Source organism: Ornithorhynchus anatinus, chromosome 8 (assembly GCF_004115215.2).
Source record: "Ornithorhynchus anatinus isolate Pmale09 chromosome 8, mOrnAna1.pri.v4, whole genome shotgun sequence".
Taxonomy (NCBI): Eukaryota; Metazoa; Chordata; class Mammalia; order Monotremata; family Ornithorhynchidae; genus Ornithorhynchus; species Ornithorhynchus anatinus.
This window is the reverse complement of record NC_041735.1, coordinates 28,817,484-28,831,362: the sequence shown is the minus strand read 5'-3', so window position 1 is coordinate 28,831,362 and position 13,879 is coordinate 28,817,484. Positions and strand designations below refer to the sequence as shown.

Below are 13,879 nucleotides of genomic sequence, written 5' to 3'. Positions count from 1 at the left end.
GAGGCTCACAAATAACTGGGCAAAGGGCCAACGGGCCGTAGGCCCGGAGGTACAGCGCCCCTTTGCTGGCACCGGGTGTCTCCCAACACCCGGTTGCCATGGGGCCCTGGAAGCCAGCCCCTGGAAGACCGACGCTCAATCGCTTCATCCGGCGACGCTGGGATGATCCGGCCGGCGGCTCGCCAGGCCCGTGGGCCAGCGGGGCCAACAGGGGACGATGCCAGCCTGTGAGAGTGCCAGACAGCCCCGTACTCTGGGCTGTGGTAAATGCCGTAATGAAAACGCCCCAGGAGATTCATCCCCAGAGGGCGGGAGGAGCGAGAGGCGGGAGGAAGCCGAGCCTCCGTTCCTCCCCAGCCCTCTCCGCTCCGGAAACGGCAGTTGCCCCGAACCCCCTCTCCCTCAGTGGCGACCCCCTCTCTCCCCGCTGCACGGCCCCTCTCCCATACCCACGGCCCCTCCACGGGCCACACCGACAGATGTCATTAATAACAACAATAATAATAATAATGGTAATGGTTAATAATATTAATGGTGCATTTGTTAAGCGCTTACTAAGTGCCAAGCACTGTTCTATGCGCCGGGGTAGATACAAGGTAATAACTGGTGGCATTTGTTAAGCGCCTACTATGTGCCAAGCACTGTTTTAAGCGCTGGGGAGGATACAAGGTGATCAGGTTGTCCCATGTGGGGCTCCCAGTCTTAATCCCCATTTTACAGATGAGGCAACTGAGGCACAGAGAAGTTAAGTGACTTGCTCAAAGTCACACTGCTGACATGTGATGGAGCCAGGATTAGAACCCATGACCTCTGACTTCCAAGCCCGGGCTCTTTCCACTGAGCCACGCTGCTTCACTTAGGCAAGTTAAGTGCTTACTATGTGTCGAGCGCTGTTCTAAGCACTGGGGTAGAAATAAGGTAATCAAATTGGACACAGTCCCTGTCCCACCCGGGGCTCACACTCTTAATCCCCATTTTCCAGATGAGATCACTGAGGCCCAGAGAAGGGAAGCGACTTGCCGAGGTCACACGGCGGACACGTGGCGGAGCCGGGATTAGAACCCAGGTCCTTCTGACTCCCCGGCCCGGGCTCTACCCACTAAGCCTCATTGCTTCTCAAGAGCTCCCGTAGCTAACTACTGACCCATGCCTTCCCCTGGGGCCCCTTCTCTGGAAGACTTGGCGCAGGTTCATTCACTCAGTCGTATTTATTGAACACCTACTGTGTGCAGAGCACCGTACTAAGCGCTTGGAAGCGTACAACACAGCAAGAAGCAGACACACGCCCTGCCCACAGCGAGCTCGGCGGGATAGGGTGCCTCGGCCGGGATCGCCACAGCGTCCGGAGAGAGAACTGGGCTTCTCCTTCCCATTGGATTGAGAGCTCCCTGAGGGTAGGGAGTTTACGTTTGGCTTCTGGGGGGACTCCCCCAGGTTCTCAGTACAGTGCTCTGCCTTCAGGAGGTGCTCACTAGATACCACTGATGGATCCGGAGGCCCGGTCAGCCCCCTTCCCTTACCTTTCTTCTCTCCGGTGAAGGGGACCACGTCCTCCCTGTCCTGGTGCTCCAGCGCTTCCTTCTCCAGATACGAGAGGAGGTGCTCCCGGTCGAAAGGGCCCGTGGCCGCCTTACACGTCTGATCCTTCTGCCGGAAACCTGCCGGGAGGAGGGCACTCTGCCCGAGAGCCGGGCCGGAACGGGGTCAGCTGGTGGGGAGGAGGGCGTGGGCCTGCCTGAACCACCCGCTTGCTCTGAGGGCCCGGGGAAAAAACTACAGAAAACTTCATCTGACGTCTCTCTCTGATAAGGGGTTGGGGAAAGGACGTGGCTGTGCCTCAGTGGCTTCTCCTCCCTGTCCTCTAGCAGCTGGGAGGGGTGGTTCCCAAGAACCGGGCCCGGGAATAGGCACGACGGTCAGGTATGGATAATATTAGCCTCTTGACTACATATACTGTCCAAGACACTTTCCTATCGGTTATCTTACTTTCACCTCACAACATCCCTGTGGGGTAAGAAGAACCAGGTATTATTTTTCCCCGTTTGACAGATGAGGAAACCGAAGCCCAGAGAGGTTAAGCGACATGCTTGAGATCGCTCAGCGGGCCAGGGGCAGAGCTAGAACTAGAACTCCCGGCCCCCAACCCCGTGCTCTCTCCGTGAGACCACACTCTCTCCCATACAGATACTGGCAAGGAGGAAAAAGTGGGTGGGAGTCACTTGCGGGAGAAGCTCCAGCCTGGTCCCTGTCCTGCCCCGTGTTAAAAAAGCGGACGGCTGGAGCTGAAAACGTGACGCCGACCGCGGAATCCTGGGAGCTTGGAGGGAGGGTCCTTGGACATCCTGGGGGAGTTGACAGGAACATTCTTGCAGGAGCTGCCTAGGTCCCCCTCCCCCGCACAATTAGCTGCGTTTTGGGGCACCATCCACTTCCCACCCAGTCTCCGCCACTCCCCCAAGACGGGCCTGTCACTTCCTCCGCTAGGCAACTTGCAGAATGAATCAGGGATGAGACAGGGGTCAGAACGGGGACTGCAGAGGGCTCCTGGGAGGCATTGGCAAAAATGCCCCCCAATTCACCTCACCCTTTCACCCCCAGGGTTGCAGAGCAGAGTTGGGACTCCACCCCCGCCCCCCGTGCGTGACCTCAGGGCCAGTCACAGACAGAAATCGGCAGAAGGCGGCGCCCTTGCCACCGGGCCCAGAGAGGGTGAACGGCTTTTCCACAGTCACACAGCCAGTGGAGGAACCGGGAGTCGCAGTTCAGAGCTGCTGAGCCCCCGGCCTCTCCCTCGGTCGACAGGCCCCGACGGCCACCCACCTTAGGGTCCAAGTCGTCGAGCACATTCTCCAACTGCTTCAGTTCCTCTTCGGAGAGTTTGCCCAGAAGTTCGTCTTCGTCGAGGTTCTTGTACTTCTCCCGCTCTTTCTGGAAGGGCAAGGCCATGGTTCCTTTAGCGCCGGGCTCCCGCTGGGCTTCCGGGACCGGGGTCGGGCATCCCCGGGGGCAGCGTTCTGGGGGATCCAACTCCTGCGGCGAGAAGGGAGAGTGAGAGTCCCCACCTTGGGTTGATTGGCAGAGGGGCCGGGCCCTTCTCCGGGGAGCGGGGGCGGTGACGTTAAGCCTTGGTGAGAGTGCGATACACCGGGAAAGGGAAAAGAGAGGCTGCCGAGGCTGCGGGATTCCTGGGACTACTAGGATCGGCGTCTGACTGGCCCGAGGCGGTACCACCGAGGGAAATGGCCCCCTGGGTCAGAGGGCTCCCATATGGCCATGGGAGGAAGGTGGGCCCGGTCGAGGCCGGGAAAATCCAAAGGTGGGTGGGCTTCAGAGTGCCGATCGACGGTGGGATCCCACACCCCGCCCTTCCCCTTCCTTCAGCCGGAGCAAGGGGATCTGGATGGACTGCCTACTTCTCTCTTTGTTATTCCTTAATCCACGTGGGTCTGCCGTTTCGATCGCCATACTCTTTATCGATTTGTTGGACTGACTCCCCCATTCCGTTGTACGTTCCTCATTTCGAACTTTAAATCTACTGAAAAGTTGCCTTTAAGTACCGAGGTGCACATTCAGTCCACTGCGTACCATGAGCGCTCGGTTAGTGCTCTGCTTAGAGTAGGTGCTCGATCGATACAAGGGATGCAGTTCTGGTCTCCCAGAGCTTGTCGCTCCAATTTGGAACGTGTTTACCAGTCCTGTATATTGTACTCCCAGGTACTTAGTACTGTACCCAGGGCAATACCTATGATTGATTGACTGATTGGAAACTGGATGGTCGGATCGTCACGGTGAAGTTTGTCGGTCCGGTGACGTATGCCTCAGCCAATACAACCGGCCGGGAAAACCTGGCAGATACATTCTACCCAAGTGCCCTCTGTAGTCCAAAATGACTCGGCCGAAGGAGAGCCACTGGCCAGAGGAGCCCCATCTCCTTTAGAATTAATCTCCATTCATTCAGTCGTATCTATTGAGCACTTACCATGTGCGGGGCACTGTCGTCTTTCCACCCCAGTCCCCCGCTTCTGCCAGTTCAGCACTTCCACTTCACCTCAGCCCTGGGGCATCACCCCTCTATCACCCTCATGCCCCGTAGCCCTGGTGTATTTAACTTTATACCCCGTTGCTTCCCCCACCTGTAATTCGTTTTAATGTCTGTCTTCCCCAGTAGATTGGAAGCTCCTCAGGGGCAAGGAGCCTGTCTACTGATTCTCCTGTACTCTCCCCAGAGCTATGTATGAAGTAAGCGCTAATAATAATAATAATAATAATGTTGGTATTTGTTAAGTGCTTACTATGTGCAGAGCACTGTTCTAAACAGGGTAATCAGGTTGTCCCAAGTGGGGCTCACAGACTTAGTCCCCATTTTACAGATGAGGTAACTGAGGCCCAGAGAAGTGAAGTGACTTGCCCACAGTCACACAGCTGCCAAGTGGCAGAGCCAGGATTCAAACCCATGATCTTTGACTCCCAAGCCCGTGTTCTTTCCACTGAGCCACGCTGCTTCTCTAATCAGTGCTTAGCTTTACGGTGGCACTTCTTATAACAATAATAATAATGATGATGACGGTATTTGTTAAGCGCTTACTGTGCGCCAAGCACTGTTCTTAGCACTGGGGTAGATACGAGGCAATGAGGTTGGCCCACGTGGGGCTGACAGTCTTAATCCTCATTTTACAGATGAGGGAACTGAGGCAAAGAGAAGTTAAGTAGCTTGCTCAAGGTCACACCAGCAGACAGGTAGCGGAGCCGGGATTAGAACCCACGTCCTCTGACTCCCAGGTCCGGGTTCTTGCCGCTAAACCACGCTGCTTCCAACTGCCTGAAACTTTTGTTCCAGAAGAACCTTCACGTTCCTCATGGCTGAACATTCCCAGGCAGCCGGAGGCCGAGCCTCCCCGTGCCTATAAAGCATTTCTTTTGTCCCCGCTGGTAGTCACTCCACTTTGGCCCACCGTTCACCTCCTGACATCATCCATTCTCTGCTCCCACTCCGTCCTGCATAGTCATCGATCAGTGATAATTTACTGAACAACTACTGAGAGCACAGGCTTGAATTAAGCTCTTGGGACACCGCGACAGAAGCGAGAACACATTGTACTTCCCAAGCGCTTAGCACAGGGTTCGGCCCACAGTAAGCGCTCAATAAATACGATCGGAGGAATGAATGAATTCCCTACCCTCGAGGAGCTTGCCAGCGAGTCTTCTGCCAACGGCATCCCTTTGGTGTCGGAGAAATGGATCTGATCCCTGAGTTGCCTGATGCCCCACAGGACCGGCCACGCGGTATTAACGAGAACTTGTGCGTGACGCTGGTGATTACGTACAAGAGGTTGACGATGGATTGATGGATGGGTGTGGGGCTCGGGTCCCAGAGAAGGCTAGGCACCTCTTGATGCCCTGCTGACGTTCAGTTTGGTCTGGGCGTAGGGGCCACAGGCCGTTCGCCAGCCTCCCAGAGAACATCCTCGACTCCTTGAGTCAATTGTCTGGTTCTCTGACAATTATGGCAGAATTCGCCACGGAAAGGCAGTGACAGTCCTTCGCTCAGTATTGTGCCTGTGAAGAGCCGGAGCTGCGGGTAGGGTCTCCCTGGTGCAGAGCGGTACGTAGAGAATTCCTCAGGCTTGTTATCGGTCCTAAACACTGCGTCGTCTGTTCCCGGAGAGTCCCGATTGTGTGCACGACGGTCTCTGTCTATGTGGGTGTGTGTGTGCTCGCATGCCTCTGAAGGGGGACCACTGCGGGAAGCACTTCCTTGTTGACTGGCTCCGGGACTGGGGGCGGTGGCTCGTAGCCCGTGGGGTTGGGAGCGTCTCCGAAAGGTCTGGAAGCACTTCCCAACACCAGCTTCCATGTCCCTTGTGAGGTCTGCGGCAAAGAGATTCACTAAGCCTGCCTCTCCAGCCCCGCCCTGCCTTTCTCCATTGGCAGCGAGGAAAGGATCAGACAGAGCATCTTTAACTCGGGCATAACCAGTCAACCCCCGGTGGTTCGGGATGAACATTCATTCGTTCAGTCGTATTTATCGAGCGCTTACTGGGTGCAGAGCCCCATATCGAGGGCTTGGGAAGTACAATTCGGCAACCGAGAAAGACAATCTCTACCCGACAACGGGCTCGCAGTCTAGAAGGGGGGAGACAGACAACAAAACGAACATCTCAAGGCATCGTCACTTCCACAATCCAGGCCTTCTAGAGGGGTCAGACACTTCCGTCAGGGAAACACATAGATCACCAGAGTCCGGAAGCCGTTCCTCTCACTCATCTGATGCTAGGCGGGGTGGCAAAAAATAATGCCTGTGGTACCCCGGGGCACGGTGGGATTCTGGGACCCAGTAAAAATGGATTTGAAGGTCCTTCACTCACTGCCCACCCACCTTACCCAACTGTCTCTTCCACCCCTGACCCTGGAAGCCTCCCCCAGCCCCTGGTATCGTGCTCCGCGTGCAGTGGGGGCTCAACAGCTGATGATGACAATAGTCGAGGAAAGGGTCACTCGCTCAGGAGCCCGGGAAACTTTTAATCGATGAAGTCAAACCGTCAGTGACAGCAAGTCGTCCCTCTGCTTAAGGAATTGGAATCGGTCCATTAACCCGGGATTCATGTACTCCTTTGCGTCTCTTCTTTTGCTTTTTATTCTGGAATAGTCAGCATTTCCACTGATGTCTCTCTGCCTCTCCCGTTAGGTTGGAAGCCTCACGACGATAGGGGTCCTGTCTTTCTCGTCTTTCGGATACTCCCCGAGTCCTCGGTACTGGGCTTGGCACCAGATGAGCACTCGAGTTTCCTGGCTGGTCCTGCTATGGATTCGATCGTTTGTTCCTGTCGTACGTTGTTCCTTACCCGTTGAGGTCGGAGGCCCCAAGTGGGGGTTGGGGGAGAGGAGACAAGGGATTCTCTTCCCTCTGGGGAAAGCCCATTTTGGTGGGGGTGGTGGCTATGCGAGGGAGAATCGAGGTCATCGTTATCCTACTGAGGCGGAATAAAATAGCTTAGAAGCGCCCACAGCCAGTGCCCATAGAAGCAGAATGGCCTAGCGGGAGTCAGAAGGGCGTGGGTTCCCCACCACTTGCCTGCTGTCTAACCTCAGGCAAGGCACTTCACTTCTCTGGGCCTCAGTTCCCTCATCCGTAAAATGGGGATTAAAACCGTGAGCCCCACGCGGGACACGAATCGGGTCCGACTCGATTTGCTGGCATCCGCCCCAGTGCTTAGTACGGTATCCAGCACACAGAAAGCGCTTAACGAATACGACTATTAATATCATCATTATTATCCCGAGCGCCCTGACTTTGCTGTGTTGTTCCTGGGGGGTTAAGGAATGCTGCTTCCAGCACGGGTTGGTCTCCCTGGGGTCCAGGGATGGAAAAAATATACCAGCACGAGAGAAGCCAGAATCCTCGAGGCCCCAACTCTGCAGGATTGCGCCGTCGGCCACCTGACTAGCCCCGTTATTTCCAAGCGACTGGATCCAGGCTGGTCCCACACCTCTCATACATCTGGTTCCCATAGGGAGGGGGGCGGGTGGAGAGTCGGGGGTAGAGAGGGGTGGGGGCGCGTTACCTCGTGCCCGGGAAGCTGGCTGTACAGACATTTCCCCCGGAACTCCCCCGGCGCACGCGGCAGAAAACCCCCGGAGAACCCAGCACCCCCCGACAGAAACCACAACAGCAGGAGGCCCGTTTCCTGACAGCCGGCCAGACACACCGCGGCCCGGAGCTCGAATCAGCCTTCCCGTGTGCCATGGAGGTGGCTGGCCTCGACCTTTCTCCGCCCCCTCGATTCCTGTCAAACGGACCCAATTCCGAACGGAGCCCAGAAACCACTGAACACAATTCCGGGTTTTGTGAAATGACTCAACCCTGAATCAGAGCATTACAAATCCTGATAAAACCAAATAATCCAATGAGGTAATGATTCCATGATCCAATACGGGTTTTTGGTTTTTGTTTGCTTTAAGGTATTTGTTAAGCGCTTACTATGTGCCAAGCACCGTTCTGAGCTCTGGGGTGGATACAAGTTAATCAGTCTCTGTCCCTCATGGGGCAGACGGTAAGCTCGTCGTGGGCAGGGAACGTGTCTATCGTGGTACCGAACTCTCCGAAGTGCTTAGTACAGTGCTGTGCACAAGCTAAGCGCTCAATAAATACGATTGAAAGGTGAACTGAATGAATGAATGAATGAATGAATGGGGCTCACAGTCAAAGCGATACCGGACCTTCTTAGGACGGGCTAAGCCGGGAATGGGATTGGACAAGTGCAGAGGACATTCGGGCATTCGGCCGAAGGTTTCGGGGCAAGCCACAGTTTGGGCACTTTTCTAGAGGGCAATGAGAAGCAGAGGTTCCCCTAACACACACCCCAGAGATGTCATGTAGGGTCTCATCAACTCCCCCCTACCTCCAACCCCAGAAGTCCCACCCATAGGCTGGCAACCTCAGCATCTGCCTGGCTCGTGGTGGCAGGAGGGAGGAGGAGAGTCCAACCTGGCAGGTAACGAACGTCTCCTTGGCCAAGACGTAGGAAAAAGTGAACCTGGGGATCCTCCAAGAGACTGGCAGACCGGCCCTGGCTCCGGCAGTGGGGTGGGGGTGTCCGGGAGCGCGACCAGCGGAGCGGGGCGAGTCCCAGGCTGGGTCCCCGGGGGATTCGAATCCAGATCGATGCGTGTCCCGGATAGTCTAAAGGGTCCCAGGTCAGCCTAGAAAGGCCAAGGAAACAAGTGAAGTGACTTGTCTGCTATCTAGCCCTGGGCAAGTCACTTCACTTCTCTGTGCCTCAGTTGCCTCATCTGTAAAAGGGGGATGAAGCAGTGCCCAAACGATTTGCTTATATTCATTCAATAGTATTTATTGAGCGCTTACTATGTGCAGAGCACTGTACTAAGCGCTTGGAATGAACAAGTCGGCAACAGATAGAGACAGTCCCTGCCGTTTGACGGGCTTACGGTCTAATCGGGGGGAGTGCTTATATCCACCTGAGCACTCTGTACAGTCCCTGGCACACAGTAAGCGCGCCTAAACAAATACCATCATTATTATTATCATCTAAAACAGGGAAACAGCTGCAGGCTTGCGTCGTCTCCAGGAGGGGCTCAGAGGGTCCCCAAGCTAAACAGACACACTGCAGCTACGGGAGAAGAGGAGCAGAATTTCTCCGGCCCTTCTATATCTCCTTCCTCCCTCACCCGCCAGGCAGAGATAGCAGGCTCTGTCCAGGGCGAGGGGGAGCTGTACGCTCTGTGTCACCCGCAGCGGGAGAAAGTGTTTCGCTAGGCCACTCTGCTTGGCCTTCCTCTCCCCTTTTCTCATGGCCTCGTCTCCCTGGTCAGCCTTCCCCTCTCCCTTCCTCGGGGTCTTAGAAAGAGCCTCACCCCAGCATCTCTGCTCAGCCCTACTTTCCCCCCTTCCACATGGCCAGGGAGGGAGCCTCACCCCAGCCTCCCCGCTCAGCCTTATTCCCCTCTTCCTCATGCTCTCCCTCGTCGGCCGTACTCTCCTCCTACGTCATGGTCTCGAAGGGGACCTCGTCCGAGTCTCCCCCTTCCTCACGCTCACCGAGGGGGCCTCCGTGCCCAGGCTCCCTTGCCCAGCCTCCGCTCTCCTTTCCTCAAAGCCATGGAGGGAGCCTCACCCCAGTCCCTGCTCAGCCTCTCTCCTTTCCTCATGGCCCCGGAGGGAGTCGTCGCCCAGCCTTCCCGCTCAGCCTCACTCTCCCCCTCCCTCCCGCTCACAGAGGGAACCTCCACCCCCAGCCTCCCCCTTCAGCCTTACTCTTCTCCTCCCTCATGGTCTCGGAGGGGACCCGATCCCAGCATTCCGGCTCAGCCCCTTCCTCAGCCTCCTCCGGGTCTCCCTCATCCTCCCTTCCTTCCCTCTCCCCCGTCCGCAGGTTTCTCAGGTGACCACGGGCAGAGGGAGCAGAATTTGCCACACAAGCCCCCAACCCCTGTTTGTCGGCTTTCGGGCCTTCTAGTCTTCCCTTCCGGCGGTTCTCAAATGCGCTCATCCCAGGTGATCCCAGAGCCCCAGCCGCGAGGCCCCGGTCACCCAACCAACCCGAGAAACCAGGCGGATAATTCACCTGCAGCCGCAGGCTCCGAGGGCCCGGAAGGATCTATCTGCGACCCCCTCCATTTTGGGGGGTGGTCTTCGTCGTCATTTACAGTGGGGGGGATCAAACTCAGTCCGGCGCGCCAAGGTCGGCGCTGGGCACTAGGGAGCAGGCCGTGCCCGGCCCCAGCCCACGAGGGACTCCAGACACACGGCGGGGGAGAATTGGGGGATGTGGCTCAGTGGAAAGAGCTCGGACTTGGGAGTCAGAGGTTGTGGGTTCTAATCCCGACTGCCGCCTTGTCAGCTGAGTGACTTTGGGCAAGTGCCTCAACCTCTCTGTTACCTCATCTGTAAAACGGGGATCGAGACCGTGAGCCCCGAGTGGGACAACCTGATAACCTCGTATCTCTCCCGGCGCTTAGAACGGTGCCGGGCGCACAGTAAGCGCTTTAACAAATACCGTCGTTATTATTAATGGGGAGAGGGAGGATGGAGAAAGATGGTGACACGGAAAAAAACTCCAACTCCCGGAGAATGGGGGGACCCCATTTTTCCAAGAGGCCGGGTCTCGTGACCTCGAGCAAGTCGCTCAACCCCCCTGGGCCTCAGTCACCTCATCTGTAAAATGGGGATGAAGATTGCGAGCCCCACGTGGGACAGCCCGACCACCTCGTATCTGCTCCAGCGCTTAGAACAGTGCTCGGCACATAGTAAGCAATTAACAGATGCCATATATATATATATATGCATATAGTGATGCCGCTTTGGAGTGAGCGCTCCCCAGGGCAGACCCAGCCCCTTCCCCAGCCTCCTCCGTCCTGGAGACCGGGGTGGGGAGAGAAGAAGGAAGAAGAAGGGGGGTGTCGTGGGGGGCCGGGCCCGCCCGCGAGGCTCCCGTCGGTCCTCGGACGCGTGCCCGGGTGCCGCCGCCCTGGGCCCCCGAACCCCGATCAATCCTCTGGCTCGGTCCTCCCTCCGGTTCCCGTTCCCCCCGGTCCCGGAGCATCCCCCCACCCCGACCTGGTCCACGGCCCCACCCCGCCCGGGGCATCCCCCCCATCCATCCTGGTCTACGACCCCACCCTGCCCGGCCCGGAGCATCCCCCCACCCGACCTGGTCCATGTCCACCTTGGCCGGCCCGGAGCATCCCCCCCGCCCCCCCCCATCCGGTCCATGTCCCCACTCTGCCCGGCGCATCCCCCCACCCGACCTGGTCCACGTCTCCACCCCGGCCGGCCCGGAGCATCCTCCCACCCGACCTGGTCCACGTCCCCACCCTGGCCGGCCCGGGGCATCCCCCGGAGCATCCCCCCGACCCGACCTGGACCACGTCCCCACCCTGGCCGGGGCATATCCCCCCACCCCCGCATCCTGGTCCACGCCCCCACCCTGGTCGGCCCTGGGCATCCCCCGGAACATCCCCCCCCCCCCATCCCGGCCCGTGCTCCCCCCACCCCCGGGCGGGCGTGGCCCGGGCCTCTGGGGGTCCCGGGGAGGGGAGGGGGCGGGGGCTGCGGCAGGAGCGGGCCGGGGGCCGCCGCAGCAGGGCCTCCAGCCGCTCAGCCAGCCGCCGCCCCCGGCGGGGATGCTTCGTCCCCCTTACCCGGCTGTCCGCTCCCTCTGGCCGCTCCTCGGGCCCGGCGGGGACGGATCGGGGCCGGGGCCGGGGCCGGGGCCGAGGCGGAGGGGCGGCCACACCGAGCGGGCGGGAGGAGCGGGGAGGGAGGAGAGGGGAGGGAGGAGGGAGCAGGGAGGGAGGGGGGGGAAAGGAGAGGAGGAAGCAAAGAGGGAGGGGAAGAGAGGAGGGGGAGACAGGTGGAGGGGGGAGAGGGAAGGGAGAGGAGGGAGCAGAGAGGGAGGGGCGGGGGGGAGAGGGAGAGAGATGGGGAAGCAGGGGGGAAGGGGGAGGAGGGAGCAGAGAGGGAGGGGCAGAGAGGAGGGGGAGCAGGGAGGAAGGGGGAGGAGGGAGCAGAGAGGGAGGGGCAGGGGGAGGGGAAGAGGGAGAGAGATGGGGGAGCAGGGGGGAAGGGGGAGGAGGGAGCAGAGAGGGAGGGGCAGGGGGAGAAGGGGGAGAGATGGGGGAGCGTGGGGGAGGGGAGGAGGGAGCAGAGAGGAGGGAAGAGCAGAGAGGGAGGGGGGAGAGAGATGGGGGAGCGGGGGGGGGAGGAGGGAGTAGAGAGGGAGGGGGAGAGAGGAGGGAGAGCAGAGAGGGAGGGGGAGAGGGATGGGGAGCAAGGGGGAGGAGGGAGCAGAGAGGGAGGGGGGAAGAGCAGAGAGGAGGGGGAGACGAGAGGAAGGGGGAGGGGGAGAGAAATGGGGGAGCAGGGGGAAGGGGGAGAGAGATGCGGGGACCAGCGGGGAAGGGGGAGGAGGGAACAGAGACGAAGGGGAAGGGGGAGGCAGGGAGTGGGGCGGGGGGACAGGCCCGGCCCAGGGCAGGTGGCGGCAGGCCGGAGGTGCCAGGAGCCTTTTCGAGGGGCAGGGCGGTGGGCACTGCGGCTCTCGGGCTTCCGTCCCGGCACCGACCTCGCCCCAGCCGGGCTGAACTGGCCTAACTGGGTCTCCCCCTCTTGGCCCCACCCGCGGGTACCCCGGCCCCGGCCCTCCTGGCCGGCTCCACAAACGCCTCCACCCACAAAAATTTCTCACCCCAAAAAGGTGCGGGGCCTAGGATGGTCAGAGGTCCAAGGATGAGCAGGGCATTTCTCTCTGGCTCGATGGCAGCTGGGTGAGAAAGCCCCCTCGGCCCCTTCAGATTCCCGCTGGATGTGACTGCCCCCTTCCAAGGGGTGATCGATCAATCAATCGATCGTATTTATTGAGCACTTACGCTCTGCAGAACCCTACTGAGTGTTTGGGAGAGTACGACGATAGAGGGGTTTTTTGTTTCGTTTCTTTAAATGATATCCGTTAAGCACTTAGTATGTGCCCGCAATGTGCTACGCGCCGGGGTGGACGCAAGTTAATCGGGCTGGACACGGTCCCCGTCCCATGTAGGGTTCACGGTCTTAATCCCCGTTTTACAGATGAGGCACAGAGAAGTGAAGTGATTTGCCAAGGTCACCCGGCAGACAAGTGGCGGAGCTGGGATCCGAACCCAGGTCCTTCCGACTCCCAGACCCGTGTTCTAGGCCACGCTGCTCCGTGAGTTGGTAGACACAGTCTCTGCCCACAACAGGCTTCCAGTCCAGAGGATGGAGACCAAGCTAAGCCAACCAGACAGAGGCTGAGAAACCCAGGTGGCTTTCCTAAAAGGCCATAATCCTCCCAAGGTTTCCCCTCCCCTCTCAACCCCTGGTCTCCTTTCCTTGAGCTGAGAGAGATCGATTCCCAGCTCTCTGAGATGAGGGGGAGCATCACAGCTCTGCCACAGGGCCGTGGGAGCACGGGCCTCGCACTTTATTGGGGAAACGTTCCGTCCATCTTGCCAGAGGAAGCCGGGACGCTGACTCTGGCCTTCCAACTGTCCAACCTTCCTAGAACTTAAAACAAGAGTCTGCCTGGGCCACAGCTATAACCAGACACGGATGTTTCGATATCAAAAATCAAACTCGCGTGGTCAAGAGTTGACAAATGAAAGCTCTGATTTCCAGGCAGTTTCGGGCCCCAATTTCTAACCTTATCCCCCAACCCTGATCCCAACCTCGACCTTTAATGAGATATTTCAATCGCTGAGGTTGTTGAAGGGTTGACTTCTGGAAATACGGAGGACCGAAACTTAGCAGTTTGCTTTCAGGAGATTTTAATTTTTAATTCCTGTGTTTTAATTTATGAATTCATTATGCATTAATTTTGGAGCAATGAAGGGTGGCAGGGAAAGCGAG

General features: G+C 58.4%; 1 protein-coding gene across 1 annotated transcript in view; it reads right to left on the bottom strand.

Annotated features, from left to right (window-relative positions):
- Positions 1 to 11,754, bottom strand: part of TMOD2 (tropomodulin 2) — a 35,073-nt gene extending 23,319 nt beyond the window's left edge. The window contains exons 1-3 of the mRNA XM_029070915.2: positions 11,659 to 11,754; positions 2,821 to 3,030; positions 1,521 to 1,677 (exon numbers count right to left, since the gene is read on the bottom strand). Of these exons, the coding sequence (XP_028926748.1) occupies positions 1,521 to 1,677; positions 2,821 to 2,946 (283 nt within the window). The 5' untranslated portion in view covers positions 2,947 to 3,030; positions 11,659 to 11,754. The remainder of the gene's footprint in view (positions 1 to 1,520; positions 1,678 to 2,820; positions 3,031 to 11,658) is intronic.
- Positions 11,755 to 13,879: the final 2,125 nt, after the last annotated feature.